At 41.4% G+C, this 17,651-nt stretch overlaps 1 protein-coding gene across 1 annotated transcript; it reads right to left on the bottom strand.

Annotated features, from left to right (window-relative positions):
• Positions 1 to 113: 113 nt before the first annotated feature.
• PYCR3 (pyrroline-5-carboxylate reductase 3) lies at positions 114 to 17,252 on the bottom strand. Its single transcript, XM_036741868.1, has 6 exons — positions 16,601 to 17,252; positions 4,355 to 4,419; positions 3,454 to 3,633; positions 2,436 to 2,648; positions 1,558 to 1,650; positions 114 to 893 (listed from the first exon to the last, which is right to left on the bottom strand). The coding sequence occupies exons 1-6, from the start codon at positions 16,851 to 16,853 to the stop codon at positions 711 to 713; spliced, it is 987 nt and encodes a 328-aa protein (XP_036597763.1). The 5' UTR covers positions 16,854 to 17,252; the 3' UTR covers positions 114 to 710.
• Positions 17,253 to 17,651: the final 399 nt, after the last annotated feature.

Raw genomic sequence — 17,651 nt, 5'->3', positions numbered from 1 at the left:
GAGCTCAATTCTTTTGGAAAATGCCCCACTAGGTAGAAACTGGGAAACCCTCCTTTCTCCTTCCCTTGTCCAAGGCAAGTTTAGCTCCTACACAAAGCAGACAAACAAAGAGGAAGCAACAAGACCCATTGAGCTTTATTAAGGTGATTTTGCCTTGAAATTTTCCTGAATGGAGATGAGAAAATTGAGGCTGGAGCTGTAGTTAGGCTGAGCCAACATAAAATCAAGTGGTGCATAAACTTGGGGATCTTTTTGTTTCCTGCCTGTTTGGAAATGTCCTGGGGAAGCAGGGACCGGAATGGAAAGGGCTGAGCTACCATCCTCTTCCACTAGACCCTTGGGACGGATCCCAATCCAGACTTCATTCGGCCCCACACAAAACCTATGAGCAGAGTGGGACAAGTCTACTGAGAGAGAAAGGGAAAGTAGCTGTCCTCTCAGAGTGTATCTGTACATATCCCAGGGTGGAGAGGATGTACCTAAAAGCAGATCAACCTGGAGTCCTTTTGCATGGGGAGGCAGGGAGTGATCAGGGTACACATTCAAGGAAAGGGTCCTGTGCCCAGGGAAGAAAGATGCCAGCTGGTTTGAACAGGGGGTTTCGGCCCACAGCTGAGAGGTCTCTTCCTTCACCCACATTGTTAGCTCTCACAACCTCTGGGGGAGGAGGAGCAAGGCTGGGGGAAGGAGATGGCTCATGCCCAAGAGCTCTACTGCTTGTTCAGTTCCTGTGCCCGGCGGGTGGCAGCTTCCACGGCATTCATTGCAGCAGCTCGTAGTCCACCCTGCTCCAAGGCATGGAGTCCATAGATGGTGGTTCCCCCAGGAGTGCACACTTCGGATCGAAGCTGGGCAGGATGCTGTCCACTTTGTAAAAGCAATTTGGCTGCCCCCTATAAGGAGAGACCCTGGTTAGAATAATATGAAAGGGAGGCCCTGATTTGCCAACACCACCGACAAAGTGATGAGCTTCCAGGGGTGGGGAACCTGCAGCCTCAAGGCTACAAGTGGCCTTCTAGGTCCTTGGGTTTAGTCTTTTGACTAAGTCCAAGTTTTATAGAACAAATCTTTTCATTAAAGGGATTTGTTCTGTGAAGTTTGGAGTCAGACAAAGGGCCACACTTGAGGACCTAGAAGGTTACCTCTAAGCTAACTATGGCCTTCCTCAATCTCTGATAACTTTTGCAATTACACCCTCACTTACCACTTTCAACTTGTTTTAATTAAATACATTTACTGAGTTCCTAGGATGTGTAAGGAAGGTACCAAGCTATATACCTTTCTTCTCTTCTGTCCAAACCCAGCCTCCTCTCTACTCTTTCCTTCTCCATTCTCATCATCATGCCCATCTCCACTTGTCGATAGCTGAGACAAAGGGAATATCACTCTTCTTGGGGCTATGAGCCTCACCCTTTAGGTTATTCCTCCCCTTTTTTTATTTCCAACCTTTGGTAGGGACCTAGACCTACAGAGGAGCAGGGGCGGCGGGGAGGGACCTTTTAGGCAAGGAGAAAGGCTATAGGCTAAGTCCTGGGCAAGCTGCTAGAACAAACTTACCAGAAGTGTTTGGGCAGCAATTTGGTGAGCCAGGCCACTTGGCATTCCCAATTTGATGGCACCTTCTGCCAAAGCCTCAGAGAACATGCAAACCTGTAGGGGCATGATGGGAATAGACAGTTTTATATAAACCAAACATTTCAAAGACTTCAAACAAAACCCAACACAGAAATTTAAGATCCTTCTGGCATAAGCCTACAGCTCACAGTCAGTCATCTGCCTGCCAATGCCTCCACATTACAAAGGTATCCTACTCATCAGAACAGGTGATTTAGAGACATAAGGGACATTAGGGATCATTTAATATCAGCCCCTCATTTTAAAAGAGGAAGAAACCAAGGCCCAGAGACGTGATCTCTTTTTCTCTTTTTTCCATATCCTTAGAACTTAGCACAGTACCTGGCACAAAGAATATGTTTAATAAATGTTTATGATTGATTGCCCAAGTTAATTCAGCAAGCATTTATTAAATGCCTACTATGTGCCAGGCACTAGGGATACAAATAAAACAGCTTCTTAAAGCCAGGATGCCTTAATTTCCACAGTTCCATGTTCTCTTGGCCAGTAAAATCCAGGCTCTCATCACAAACTAAGTAAGAAACTTAGAATTTTTGGAAAGAGATTGTTTCAAAGTGGTTAGATAATGCCAACAATCCCCCAAAGATAATCAGGAATCAACTGGGTCACAGGGGCAAATGGAAGAATGGGGCTTAATCAACAGAGTTTGTGCAAAAGAGTGGGCCCTACACGACGGAAGGGACTATATTCCATCATATGCAGAAGGAAAAGCCTGTCTGTAGTCCAGATTGAAAATGATATTAGATCCTGCCACTGAAAGCCATAGTGGTTCATGGGTCCTGTGATTCTATAGCACTCACATAGGCTACACCACTGCCACTGAGGCCTGTGTGGATGTTGATGTAGGCCTCTGGTACCTCCTCACACAGACCACAGACAGATAAGAGATTTTGCAGGTATTCAGTTTCACACTTCTCAGCATGGCGGCCTCGAGCCATTACCACTGCACCCTCCTGGACTCTGCAAGGTAGATTAGGCATGATCCGGAGCACCCTTGATTTAGGGGGAAGCAGCTGCAAAGAAAAGATAAGAACTATTAGACTGAGTCATAAAAAAAAATCTTCTGGTTAGAAGTGACCACATATTTCAACTGCTACTTGACAAAGAATACCCTCTATTATCTTTCCTAATAAGCAGTCATTTAACCTCTGCCTAACGACCTACAGTGAGGAGGCAAGCAATACTTTCCAATATAGCCCACTCCATTGCTGGACAGCTTTGGAAGAAAACAGCATGTGTATTTCAAGATGACTCACGACAGACATAAAATAGGGGCTTCAATTCAGCATAACTGAAGTGTCCGCAGGATGGGACTATTCTATGTGGCTTCTTTATCTGGAGTGCCATGCATTAAGTACCAAACCAGATATAACTTTCCTTTTTCTGCCTACCAAGCTAAGGCACAGTCCTACTGCATCTAACCTCTGGCATGAATTATGATTAACTTTCCATCTTTCCAGGCTGTAAATTCTGTTGCAGTCAGTCACTCAAGGCCTTGCTACAATATGCTATGTAATTCTCCCTTCTCTCTCCTCTGGCCTGGATGCTTCACAGTCCAATGACTGAGTTAACTTGAGCTTGGTGTTCTAAATGGACAAGTCAGGAGGTGGAAATAGAGAGGGAGTAAGGAGGGATTTGGATCCAACTGTCAGCAGCCAGACATGAACAGTGGAAATATAGGGGGAAAGAGTCTATCTCAGAGCTAAAGCCATTTCCAGAAGCCAAGGGCAAGCCAAAGCATATGGCTTCATGCTAGAAAGCTAGGGGGAAAGGAGGGAGAGGAAGCTATCTTAGGGAAAGAAGACTCAGAACACTTACCTTCTCCAGGGTGTGCAAAGAGACACCAGCAGCCACTGAGACAAGGACATGTTTCCTGGTGACAACAGGAGAAACCTCAGCCAATACAATAGGCAGGATGTGGGGCTTGGTTGCAAAAAAAACTATGTTGCAGTTCTGAAGTACTTCGGTGTTGGAATGAGTTGTCTTACAGCCCAAATTCTGTGCCAAAGATGAAAACCAGCTGACATTTATATGGTGCCTTTAGGTTTGAAAAGTGCTTTATATATAGTAGGTGCTTACTAAATGCTTATTTGATCTTATATGAACTTGACCACAATCCATGGGGTATTTATTATTCCCATTTTATGGATGAGGAAACTGAAGCGGAGACAGGTTAGGTAATTTGGTCATGGTAACACAGTAGTAATGGTGAGTGAACCAGAATTCTATCCCCTACACCACACTGCCATGCTAAAAACAAACAAAACAAGGTAACAAAGCAGAGGTCCCTGACTGGTCAATTTCAATTGGTTGATTATGGGGTAAGATTCGATTCACAGGCTCCTTAGGTCTTTCCAGTGGGTTGACAGTGGCAAGAAGGTATTTCTGGGCCATTCCTTCCTTGAATGAGAGCTATGATGAAGGTTTCCAGCTGCCTCCTGCCCCCAATAAGAAATACCTTCAATTACCAAGTATCCCAATATCCCTGACATGACTATCAGTAACAAATTTCTCCCACTCACAGACTTGACCCAACTTTCCATGACAAGGCTTCACACAAGAAAGAAGGAAAATACAGATAAAATCAAAATCCCCAGGACGCCTGTGTTTCTGCTTAGGAATGAGCTATAATGAGCTCATTTTGGGACCTGGGCCACAGAAGTCAGATGAAGCCAATCTCCTACTACGCCATCAACTTTCCTCAGGGCCCTTAACTCACCTGAAAATGCCACAGGTTCTTGTCTGATGGAGCACTCGCCATTACGTTGTAAGCTTCCACTTTTCCTGAAGAAAGAGCAAACAAGAGGGAAGAAAGCAGTGAGGCAGGGTGGGTTCTGCTAGAGGTCTCTGAAGCACTGTTGAGATTCTATCTCAGATTAGTGAGATAAAATGAGCTCTGGACTAGAAGTTGGAAGACTTGGGTTTTGGTTCAGGCTCTGCCAACCAACTATCTGTTATTCAGGGCAAGCTTCTTTCCCTTGCTTAACTTGCTTCCTTCTATTCAAAATGATGGAGTTGAGGAAAGCAGTGTGAATGGTAGAGAAAGTGTAAAGCCCAGGAGGCCTAGGTTTGAGATCCGCCTCTGACACCTGCCAGCCATGTGACCAGGGACAAGTCACTAACTCTATCCTGAGTGTCCTCATCTGTAAAAGCAGGGATACTTGGAGCACTTATCCTCACAATTTTTTTTTTGTGAGTCACAAAAAGAGACAATGGAGGTTTTTAAAAAAGACCAAAATGAAAGAAATGGAGATCTCTACTTTTAACATCCCATCTAGCTCTAAAAATTATGTGATTTTGTCAAATGGGCTTAGAGTGAGACTGTTAGAAGCACTGACTGAGAGTCAAGAAAACTTACTAGGTAATGACAGGTAAATTCCTGCCACCAGTCTGTTTCTTCCTGGGATTGTTGGAAAGGATTATTAAGCTCTGCAAAATCTTTACCAAATGTAAAGTATTCTGAAAATGCTAAAATAATCAACACTTATTGGTCCTCTCACAAGCCCCAAGTGGACCATAAATAACATTTTTTTCCTTTTTTTCCATTTTTAAAAATTCTGAACACCAAATAAACATCTCCATATATACTGTAGAACAGGGCAGGATTACACATAAAACTGTATCTCTATAATGTACAGTTTGCTTTTATTAATAAGTAATAAATTCAATATGTAACTTTCAAAGCTTGTCTGTGATTCCTTCTTGCCTTTTCTTCTCATTTTTTGAGGGAGGAGAGGTAAAGTGAAGAGAACTTTCTCTGTAGCTCACCTCTTTCTTCCAGCTTGTCCATCTTTAACCATATTACCTTTCAACCTCTATCCTTATCAAAAACTGAGTGTTACTTAATGGATTACTTTATGGATACATTATGGACAGCAGTAGTGGCCAGGATACTGGGTTTGAAGTCAAAAAGGCCAGGACTCAAACTGCCTCTGTCACTTACTGGCTGGGTGACACTGGCAAGTCTCCTACTTCCCTGAGGCTCAGGCGATTCTCTAAGACCTATGAAACCGCAGGTCCTTGCCATAGAGACATATAAAGGCAGGAAAAACAGCATAAAGAAGTGAATGGACTCATTAAGGCGGTAACTTCTTCTACTGATTGTGCTGGGAGGTTGGGAACATTCCATTTCATTTGTACACTGATGTTGAGATATTCCAAATTGAAATTCATGTCAGTACCAATTTCCATTTTAAGTCCAATTCAAGAGAGGAAGAACTCATTTATAAGCTTTTGAGTTTAAATTCATATGTGCTATCTATCATAATAACCTCCCTGTGGCAAGGGCTGCTGAGTTAAACTTAACTAGTTTTTTAAGCACTCTTCAGTCCAAAACCAAGATTATCTTTTCTCCAAATTTGCCCCTTCTGACTTCGCTATCTCAGTAACACCACCATTCACTCTATTATCCCATGTTCATTGCCTTGGGGTTCTTTTGCCGTCATTCATCATATCAGCTGCTACTAGATCCTATTAATTCCGTCTCTGCAACACCTGTCTCATGCATCTGCCCTTCTGTATTCCTATTGCTACCAGCATAATACAGTTCCTTATTTACCACTTGCTTGGACCACTGCAACAACCTCTTTAAAAAATTTACTTTTTATTCCTAACTTTTTAAACACTAAATAAAATGTACAGTTCCATATATATGGTAGGACAGAAGAGGATTATATATGAAGTTGTGGATCTTTGTTATGTAGAGCTTGTTTTTTGAGTACACAATAATATCAACATGTAACTTTCACAGCTGTCCTCAGCTTGTCTGTGATTTCTTGTTTTCTTCTCTTTTGTTGGAGGGGAAGGGTAAGAAGAAGCCTCATCCTTAACCCTACTGTCCCTCCCTTTTCTCCTTATTAAAAAGGAAAAGAAAGAGAGAGAGAGAGAGAAAGAAAGAAAGAAAAAGAAAGAGAGAAAGAGAAGAAGGGAGGAAGGAAGGAAGAAAGAAAAGAAGAAAGAAACAAAGGAAGGAAGGAAGGAGGGAAGGAAGGAAGAAAGAAAGAAAAGAAAGTAAGAAAGAAAGGGAAAGAAAGTAAGAAAGAAAGGGAAAGAAAGGAAGGAAGAAAGGAAGAAAAAAGAAAGACAGAAAGGGAGAAAGAAAGAAAGAAAGAAAGAAAGAAAGAAAGAAAGAAAGAAAGAAAAAAGGAAGGAAGAAGAAAACTCTTGGAACAAATGTACATAGTAAAGTAAAACAAATTCCCACACTGGCCATGTCCACAAATGTATGTCTCATTCTTCATTTTGAGACCATCACCTCTGTCAGTAGGTCAGTAGCATGCTTCTTCACTGGTCCTCTGGAGTTATCGTTGGTCATTCCTCCAGTCATAGTTCTCAAGACTTTCAAAGTTGTTTTTCTTCTTTCAACTTACTGTTTTTTCAATTAACAAAAATCTATTTTCTCTCTCCCCCATTAGAAAAACAAATATTCATAATCAAACAAAACAAATTTCTACACTGGCCATGTTCAAAAAGTATATCTTAATCTACAGTCTGAGACCATTATATCTGTCAAGAGGTGGGTAGCACATTTAATTATAGATCTTCTGGAATAGTAGTTGGTCAATGGGTCGATCAGAGTTCTTAAAGTCTTTTAAGGTTGTTTGTCTTTACAATTTTTACTGTATAAATTATATTTCTGGTTCTGTTCACTTCACTCTGTTATCAGTTCATATAAGTCTTCCCAGATTTTATAATCTGCTCAACAGGATTTCCCCATTTCCATTCTCTTGCCACTCCAATTCATCCTTCATACTGTTTCCAGAATAATCTTTTTTCCATCTATAAATCTGGTTATATTCCTCCTCAGCTCAAAATCTTTCAATAATATTAACTTTTGTAATATAACTTTTTGCAACCCTTTGCAAAGTGCATTCAATGGATCCTAATTTTCTACCTACAATGTAAGAATCTGTTGACCAAAGACTCCTACAAGAATGTTACTTCCAAAGGAACATCAATTAGGATTTGTGCTCAGCCAAAATACCTGTGTTGATAACTGACAGGAACTGGCTGCCAGTGTTTCTAGGTCCAATAACCAGTTATATAAATTCACAACAGTCTCTTAAAGGAAAACTGCCTCTACAGAAGTGACCATGCCCTCTTGGGCCTCGGACAATGGCGGTTCCAAGAGTCTATTCCAGGTGCCAATTTCAAAGTGTACTCACAGTCAGTATTCTAAATCAAGGGTTGCTTACCTGAAGCCTGTGAACTTGTTTTTTAAAGAAATATTTTGATAACTATACAGGTCTACATAACTGGTTTCCTTTGTAATTCTGTGTATTTTGTCTTATTCATTTAAAAACATTCTGAAAAAGAGTTCATAGATAGGGCTTCACCAGACTGCCGGAGGGCTCCAAGACACAAAAAGTGTTAAATAAAAACCCCTGTTCTAAACCCTCACAAAATTCTACCTGCTGGTAAATATGGAAATCTGTTTTTGTCTGCATATATGTTGAGAGTTTTTTCTTTTTTCCAATAAGAGGATGGGGAAGATAGAAGAAAAAAATAGTTGAAAATTAAAAAACTAAAATTAAATATACATTTAGAAAAAAATAGAAAAAGAAAAAAAAACACTTGCTGGTACAGTTTATCTTTAAAAAACATACTTTGGCTTGGGAAGTCTATTTCATCCCCATTTTACAGATGAAAGAGCTGAAATACTGAAGAATAGAAGTGACCTGCCTGGGGTCAATCATGACAAAGAGTATTCCAAGCTCTACAATTTGACATTTTCCCTTGTTTCTCTGTTAAAAAAAAAAAAAACAAAAAGAAAGAAGGCTGAAAGGTACCATAAACAGCTTAAGAAAGGGCCTCTTGCATCCTTATATTTTGAAATGCCCCTGTGATTTCACTGGGGGAAGGAACTTCCAGTGTGGAAACTCCTTTTGATGGAGATCAAAACCTGTTCCTACACTTAAAGGTCTTAGTTGCTTTAAGCTTTGAGAGGTAAGTAAACTGCCTAGAGTCACAAGGCTAGTATGTATCTGAGTCAACACTTGAACCCGGTCTTCCTGAACCTGAGGCCAGCTCTCTTTCTACTACACACACCACTCTGTATTTATTTTTTTTAATGTGGTTACTGAAATTATATACTGTCATTTAACTATTTTTTTTCTGTTTTTCTTAGGAGACTTTTAAGATCACTAAAAGGAAGAACATCTTATGTCTTAGTATCCTCCACCAAACCTGATTCTGTACCTTGCATATACACAGTGGATGCTTAGTACTAGAAACCCTATATGCCATATAACAATGGCTAAGGTAAGCACTCTAGTATAGTAGAAAAAACCCTGGATTTGGTAGTCAGGTGTGTTTGAAGCTTTGAAACACACTACCTTTGTGACCATTAGCAAGTTACTTCTCTTTGGGTCCTGGTTTTCTCATATGTAAAATAAGGGTTGCTGTGAGCAAGGCACTTTTAAGAAACTTAAACCACTGTAGAAATATTAAATTATTATAAATATTCATTAGTTTGATTCTAGCCAGATTAACATTGCTACTTCTTTACAATGTGTTCAAATGCTGTAACTAAAGAACTCTAAAAACTGAGAGACAATGTCTTGGGATGGAAAGAGCATTAGTGGCCTTAGAAGTCACAAGACTTGGGTTTGAATCCCAGCTCAGCTACTATGTACCTATAAAGACACGCAAGTCAGGTGATCTGTCAAACGTAAAAAGGAGAGAGCATCTGATGTACTTCACAGACATAAGGATTGGAAATCATTTTCGAAATCCTAAAGCACTTAAAAAACATTAGTTCCTAATGTTACTGTGATTTAACTTTTTTATTTGTTTAGATGTTGTCTCCCCAAGGAGACTATAAGCTAGCTCCTAATGAATATGAACAAATAACTCCTATGCTTTAATTTCTTCAACAGCCAGCACGATAACTTCCCCACAATTCTTTTTTGAAAAGTTTTTATTAATGTTGTTTTTATATCACTAAAGATATCACCAAGTATCCTCTCCCCTCCCCATCCATATGACAAAACAGTATTTTCTGTAGAGAGAAAAAAAAAGTCAGCACAACTGACTGATACACTGAAAAAGTCTGAAAACGTGCAATGTGTAACACCTGGGGACCTCCCAACACTCTTATGATCTCTCTTCATTGAAGTCCTGCTTGAGCGTGACAATTGCGTTACATCCCCCATTGATTTTTTGGTGTGTAGCTATTCTTTCCATTTACCTTGCTCTAGTCACTGTATATTGTGTTTTTGACTCCGCTTACTTCACTCTGTAAGAGTTCATGTATCTGTATCTTTCCATGATTCTCTATATTCATCAAACACATCACTCTTACAGCGTAGTAATATGCCATTACATTCACATGCCAAAGTTTGTTTAGCCATTCCCCAATTCTACTTTGTTTCCAATTCTTAGTTATCACAAAAAGTTCTACTATAAATATTTTGGAGTACATGGGGACTTTTTTCTTATTGATGGCTTCCTTGGGCAATAAATATCTCTTGAAGACATTCAGTTTCCAGTACAATCCTCTTTTTTCTGTTTTACTATTCACGTGGAAATAATAACGGTAGATGAGAGCAGACCAGCCTCAGATAAATAGTAGTGAATTGGCTCATAGAAACCAAGAATAATTCCAGGATCCCATCGCCAAATACAACACTGCCAACTAAGCTCAGATTTCTTTCTACCTCTGCCAGACAGGCAAGGATTATCTGATCCTTAAGACACAGAATAATAAAGACTGAGAAATGAAAGGAATCTAATTTTCCCTGGCCCTTTTTCTTCCTATTGAAAATAGGAAAATTCCTATTTTCTCCTATTTTCCACCCTGCCAAACCCAGCCTGGGATTACTCTTGCCATGTGCTGCCTTATGCCTCTTACAATCACAACTGCTGAGTAAAGCGAGAGAAAATCACAAAACCACACTGCTACATGATCTCAAATGGGCCTTCACTGCTGCTAGGCAATCCTTTTATACCTTCCTAATTAACTCACTATCCCACCCACCAGAACAGCTTTTCCATGGATCTTCTCCTACACTCTCAGCTGAGAACCTTACTTCATATTTCACTGAAAAAAAACTGAGGCTGAAAAAATTGACAACTCCCTGTTCCTCATCTCCCATCACACTGTGCCTTCTGCCTTCTGCCACTATCTTTTTCTTCGCCTTATCTCCTATGAGGTAGCCCTTCTTCTTGCCAAGGTAAACACCTCTATGTACACAAGTGATCCCATTCCACCCCCTCTTCTCTATCAGTTTGCCTTCTCTATCATCCCTACACTCTCACTTATCTTCAATCTTTCTCTGTCCACCGGCTTCTTCCTTGTTGGCTCTAAACATGCCCAGGCCACCTGCATCATAAAACTCTCAATTAGTCCATCTCTGCTAGCTATTGTCCTATGCCTCTCCTTTTTGTGGCTAAAGTCCTTATAAAAGCAAAAGGCGCAATAGATGCCTCCTCTTTCTTTTCTTTTATTCTCTTAACTCTCTGCAGTCTGGCTTCCAATCTCATCATTCAACCAGAACTGCTCTTTCCAAAATTACCTATGATCTCTCAATTGCTTAAACCTCATCCTTCTTGAGCTCTCTGCAGTCTACTAATTATCCTCTTTTCCTTGATATTCTCTTCTCTCTAGGTTTTTGTGACACTGTTCTATCCTGGTTCTACTACCTAGTGGACTGCTAGCCAAGCTAGCCACAAGACTCTGTTTTAGGCCCTCTTCCCCACTCCTTCTATATTATTTCACTTGGTGATCTCATCAGTTCCCATGGCTTCAGTGGTCATCTCTGTGCAGATGACTCTTGGATCTACATGTCTCCAATCTCTATTTTCAAACCTCCAATTACCTATTAAATATCTCAAACTGACTGTCCCATAGACATTTTAAACCCCATAAATCCAAGACAACTCATCTTTCCACTCAAACCTTTCCTTCTTCCTAACTTCCCTGTTATTTGTCAACAGTATCATCATCCTTCCAGTCAGACCCTAGGTGTCATTCTCAACTCATTCTCTCTCTTCCTCGCATCCAATCTGTTGCCAAGGCCTGTCATTTCTACCTTCTAACATCTCTTGTATATGCTGCCTTCTCTTCTCCATCCTGATGCAGGCCCTCATCACCTCACACCCAAACTTTCAAAAGCCTGCTGGTTGGTCTCATGGCCTGTCTCTTCCCACTCCAATCTATCCTCCACTGAGCTGTCAAACTGATCTTCCTAATCTGTTCAATTAACTCCAGTTGCTCCCTATTATACCTCCAGGATCAAATATTTATCAATACAAAATCTTTTGTTTGGCTTTCTAACTTAGCCCTTTTGTGCTTTTCTATTCTTATTACACCTTCTCCCTGTCATGTAATTTTCAATCCAGTGACACTACTCTTCTTGCTGTTCTTAGAGTAAGACACTCCCGTTTCTCAGTTCCAGGAGTTTTTACTGGCAGTCTTCCACGCATGGAATTCTCTCCCTCCTCATTTCTACTTCCTAGCTTCCCTGGTTTTTTTCAAGTCTCAGTTAAAGTCCTGCCTTCTGCAAGTAACCTTTCTCAATCCTCCTCAATCTTAGTGCATTTTCTCTAAGACTGCCTGCAATTTATCCTTCATATTTCTTATTTGTACATAGTTGTTTGCATCTTCTCTCCTCCATACTGTGAGCTCCCCGAGAGCACGGACTGTTTTTTGCCTTTCTTTGTACCTCTAGCACTTAGCACGTTGCCAGAAACATAGTGTCTGACTTAACTGATGTGAGCTGATTAACTACCCAAAGATGACATCAGGTAACAATTATAAGAATCTTAAACAAGGAAAAGCTATTTAAAACACAGCTTTGCTTGATATTCCAGAATTGAGCAACTAAGTCATTAGCTCATTCCCCTCACTCTATGAGTTTAAAAAAAAGGGACCTCTTCTATTCCAATGATATCTTAAGTCTGCCAATCACTTCAGTTGGGTAGGTAAAGAAAAGAATGTCCTTATTTGGGTCAATAACCAACTCAGGGTAGGTGGTGCAGCAAGTCACTTAACCTGTGTCTGCCTCAGTGTCTTCATTTGAAAAATGAGGATAATAAGTCTCCTATCTCAAATGAGATAATAACTATAAAGCATTAACACAGTGCCTGGTACATAGTAAGTGCTATATGGAAGTGTTATTATCAAACCACTTCTCGAGGAAGGAAAAGATGTGTGTAAATGATTTATTTTTTGATAAAATTTTAATTCATTTTCTTAACAAAAGCCCTTTTATTCTTTTGTTCTAACCTATTACCCATTTTTCCAAAGAAAAAGCTTTTCACAGAAGTCTGGAAAGGGCTTTAGAGAAATATCATTTTCCAATATTCCTAGAGAAACTAGAAGAGAGGTTTGTAATATGCTTCCAAACCGTACATATTGTTCTTATCTTTTATGTTCTAGAATTTGGTGATGGGAATCTTCATGTAATCTTTACTTTTGTATAAACTGGATGACTTAAAATGATTAAATTGCTCAAGTATAAAAAGAAATAATAAATGATATATTGGTTTTCAGGCTTCAGATTCCTAAAGTTACTCACAATTAAAAAAAATGGCTCATTAAAAGCCAGTTAACTTCATACATGATAGTACAATTGGGTCATGACATTTAAGTCTCAAGAACTAAATATGTATTGTGGAAGAGTGTGCTTGGGGAAAATATCTCACCAGAAAAAGCAATCTTAGAAAACAAAGAAGCAGAGCTACATAGTTGTGTAAATAGAGATCCTTTGGCTGGCAGGGGAAGGACGGAGCTGATCCTATCTTGAAGGAGGCCTTCACTGTCTTATAGATTTCCTGCCCCACACCAGGATATTTTGATGGCTAACCTCAGAGAAATGTATTATCCTGTTATAACAAACCTATCTTTGCAACTCCTAAGATCCCAAAGTTAACAAGTTCTATCCAGCTTTCCTCAAATCACCTGACATCCTGTCCCTATTAATCAATCTACCAAATAAGGAAAGTAGTTGAGCACTCTAAACTTATGTAAAATTACAACAGCAACTAACATTATATAGTGCTAAGAGCAATTATTGTCTCATTTGATTCTCAAAACAACCCTGGGAAGTAAGTGCTAGCATTATTCCCATTTCTCAGATGAGGAAACTGAGGCAAGCTGAGGTTAGGACTTGCCCAGGGTCACACTGATAGTGTCTAAGGTGGGATTTGAATTCAGGTCTTCCTGATTACAGGCCTGGTGCTCTATCCCCTGTACTACCTAGCTCCCCCCATATAAAACCCTTTATTTTGAATCTCCCTTTGTTAGGCAGGTAGCTATCCAACTTGCAACTGCATTAGCTGATACTAATCAAACTCTTTTTCTTCTATCTTTGCCTCTTGATTTCTTGACCCCCAGTCAAATTCTTCAAGGGGATCCTAAGACCTCTGGTAGTGTCATGGAAACAATGCTGGATTTAGAATCAGAACTAAGTGTGAATTCTGGCACTGTCACATACTAGCTGAATGATCCTGGGCAAGCTTCTCCTGAGTCTCAGTCTTCTTATTCATCAAATGAATCTAATGGCCTTTTCTCAATCCTCATTCTTCTCATCCTCTCTGCATCCTTTGACACTGCTGATCATTCTCTCTTTGATACTCTTTCTCTCTAGTTTTTCAGGACACCACTTTCTCTATATTCTCTTCCTACCTACCTGACTGCTCCTTTTCAGTTTCCTTTGCCATCTAGGACATACCCACTAACTGTAGGTGTTCCACAGGGTTGTATCCTGGCCTCTTTTCTCTTCTTCTATACTACTTGACTTGGTAATTTCATCAGTTTAGATTTAATTACCATCTCTGTGCTGATGATTTTCAAATCTACCTATCCTGCCTAAACCTCTCTGCTGACTTCTAACTGCTTTTCTGACATCCCAAGCTGGATGTCCAATAGACATCTTAAACTCAAATGTCCAAAATTGAACTCATTATCATTCTCTCTAAATACTACCCCCCATACCCCATTACTGTAGAGGGCAACACCCTCCTTCCAGTTCCTCAGGCTCATGTGTCCTCCTTGATTTCTCCTTATCTCTCACACTGATTTCACCTTTGCTATATCTCTGAACTATGTTCCATTCTCTCCTGTGACACTGCCACCACTCAGGTGCAGCCCTTATCATATCACTATGTGCTATTACAATAACCTGCTGGTAGGTCTGCCTGCCTCATGTTTCTCCCTACTCCAACCCATCCTCCATTTAACCATCAAAGTGATCTTCCTAAACCAAAGGTCTGACCACTCCACCTCTCTCACCCCCCAACTCAATAAACTGTGGCCCCCTATTGCCTCCAGGATCAAATATAAAATCTTCTGTTTGGCATTCAAAGCCCTTCATAACCTAGCCTCCCCCTACCTACCTTTCCAGTCTTCTTATACCTTACTCCTTGACCTTGAATGGCCTCTTTTATGTTCTGCGCTTCCAGTCACCCATGTTTCCAGTCTCAGAGAAGCCTTTAACTCTTTCCTCCCCCTCATTCATTCCTCCATTCCAATTTCCAATTAGTTGCTAAGTCTTATGGATTCTACCTCCACAGTATCTTTAACATGTGTCCCTTTCTCTTTAAACATATGGCCACTACCTTTGCTCACATCCTCATTTCCTCTGGCCTGAACTACTGCAACAGCTTCTTAATTGGTCTGCTTCCCAGATCTCCCCTCTAACCTATCCTCCACACAGCTGGCAAATTAATATTCCTAAAACACAGATATTACACTATATATCATTTTCCTCTTCAAAAACCTTCAGAAGCTCCCTGTTACTTCTAGGGTAAAACACAAATTCCTTAGGCTGCTTATTTAAGGTCCTCCACAATTTAATTCCAATCTGTTTTCCAGTCTTATTTCATAGTTTCCCTTTATATACTTTACATTCCAGCTAAACAACTACTACTAACTTGACATTCCTTTTCCCAGATCCACATATTTGCACAGCTGTCTGCCATCTCTCCTCGATTACTTCAGCCTCTCAGAATCTCTAGCTTCCTTAAGGATCTGCTCAGATTATAGCTCTCAAGGGAAGCCTTTCTTCGATCCTTCTCCCTCCATTTGTTAGTGCTCTTTTCCTCCTCAAATTATCTTATTTACTGATTTGGATACATCGTGTTCCTCCAGTAGAATGAAACCTACTTGAGGTCTGGGACTGTTCATTTTGTTCTGTGTATTCCCAGCACCTAGCAAAAGTGGGAGGCATTCAAGAACATACCGGGCTGCAGAGTGGGCTAGGGAAGCGATAGTTCCAGCGTAATGTATCCTGGCACAGGGGCAGTATTCCAGATGTGGGCGAGTCACACCTGGAATAGGGCTCATTTGTGGGAATGTGGGAGTTACATTTTCAGATATTAACAAGATAAGAGATTATCCGGAGGAAGGCAGTCAAGGTTGTGAAGTTCCTTCAAAGAGTACCACTGGGATCTCAGTTAAGGGAATGGGGATTTTTTTTAGCCTGGAGAACAAAAGATTTAAGGGGAACATGATAGTTAATTCCAAACATTTAAAGGATTGTCTTCAGAAAGAGGGATTAGACTTATTTTATTTAAACTGCGGGCTGAGCTGGTTAGAAGCTGAAGAGGTAATAATCTGGCCTCAAACATTTATCTTCCCAACAATCAGCCGGAGCTGTCCAAAAGTAAACGGTCTGCCCCAGGAAGTAGTGGCTTCCCACTGGCACCGACGCCTTCAAGCAAAGGCTACTTGGCAGTTATCGAAGGGATTATTGTTCTGATATGGATTGGGAGGTCTCTTCCAATTCTGAGATTCTATGATTCGTCCCAAGGTAAAGTGAGCAGCTTTGGGAAGGACTTGGGTTTCCCTACGCTAGAGGAACTGAGAAGTCTGGTCCGGCTGTCCGGATCGAGTCTGGACCGGCGAGCTCCGGGACGGGGCAGACGGGTGTGGTGTGGGATGGGGATGGGGAGGGGGGGGAGGGGAAGGAGAGGAGAATCTCTATCTCTACCCCACCCCTCGCCCCAGCCCTAAGACTGCTACCTGACACGATGATGCCCATCGCGATAGCTTCGGCCATGCGGCCTGCACCCACGAAGCCAATCTGCATCGGGGAATCCGGTGACCAGGGTAACTGGGGCAACGACACCGATATCGGGGGCGGCATGGTGGTAGATGACGACAACGTGGAAGATGAAGTTAGATACGGGGTCGACGACGACACTTTTGTTGACGAGGCCGCAGTCGCGGCGGCTACAGCCACGGCTGCTGCGGTCGCAGCGGCTGCCCCAGCCATTTCCCTCAGGCGCTTCTTCAGATCGGCAACATCGGCCCCGCCGTAACCCGGCCCCCAGCTACGTTCCCCAACCGCCGCCAACCGCCGCCAACCGCCTCGCCCTCCCCGCCTCTCGCGCCCTCTTATTGGCCCCTCCGATCCCCTCCGCCGTTGCCTATTGGCTGGATAGCTCTCCGTCCTCGGCCTCGCTCCTCTTCTCTTCACACTGTGGCTTAGAGTCCCCACCCCCAGGGTCCGAGGATTGGTTAAAATGGTCCCATCCTTTTTGCTGATTGCTAGAGAGTCTCATGTATATGTATTCTTTATCCTTCCGCCAAGTTCTCATACGGGTCTCACTTTACGCACTCATTTTGTCTAGTAGGTTGTATACGTCCTTCCTACCGTCATTTGCATAGTGCCACGACTCCTCATCGCTGATTGGCAAAGGTCTGTATACCGTTTGTGGAGGAGGTTTTGCACCTGTTAAACCTGAAAATTTGGTTGAAGGAAACAACAGAGCTAGGTGATAGAAAAATCCATGTTGTTTATTATTTTCCCTTAAAGCATAGCGGAGCTAGCTTACTTGTACGTACAAGGAGTCAAAGTATAAACTCTGGCTGCCTGAACAAAGGAATGAGAAAACTTGTATACGTTATTTTAGCAGAGCTAGCAAGCCTGTATGACCTCATTTTTATGACCCCCATGTATGTTTAACCCTGATACAAGAAGAGGATTTTCCTTAATGGAATAGAGTTGTAAAGGATGTTGACAAAAGTCAGTTGAAACTACAGCCCAGCGTCTCTGTGTCTCATTACATTC

Source organism: Trichosurus vulpecula, chromosome 1, assembly GCF_011100635.1.
Source record: "Trichosurus vulpecula isolate mTriVul1 chromosome 1, mTriVul1.pri, whole genome shotgun sequence".
Taxonomy (NCBI): domain Eukaryota; kingdom Metazoa; phylum Chordata; class Mammalia; order Diprotodontia; family Phalangeridae; genus Trichosurus; species Trichosurus vulpecula.
Note: the sequence above shows the minus strand (reverse complement) of the source record. Positions and strands in the feature narration are given on the sequence as shown.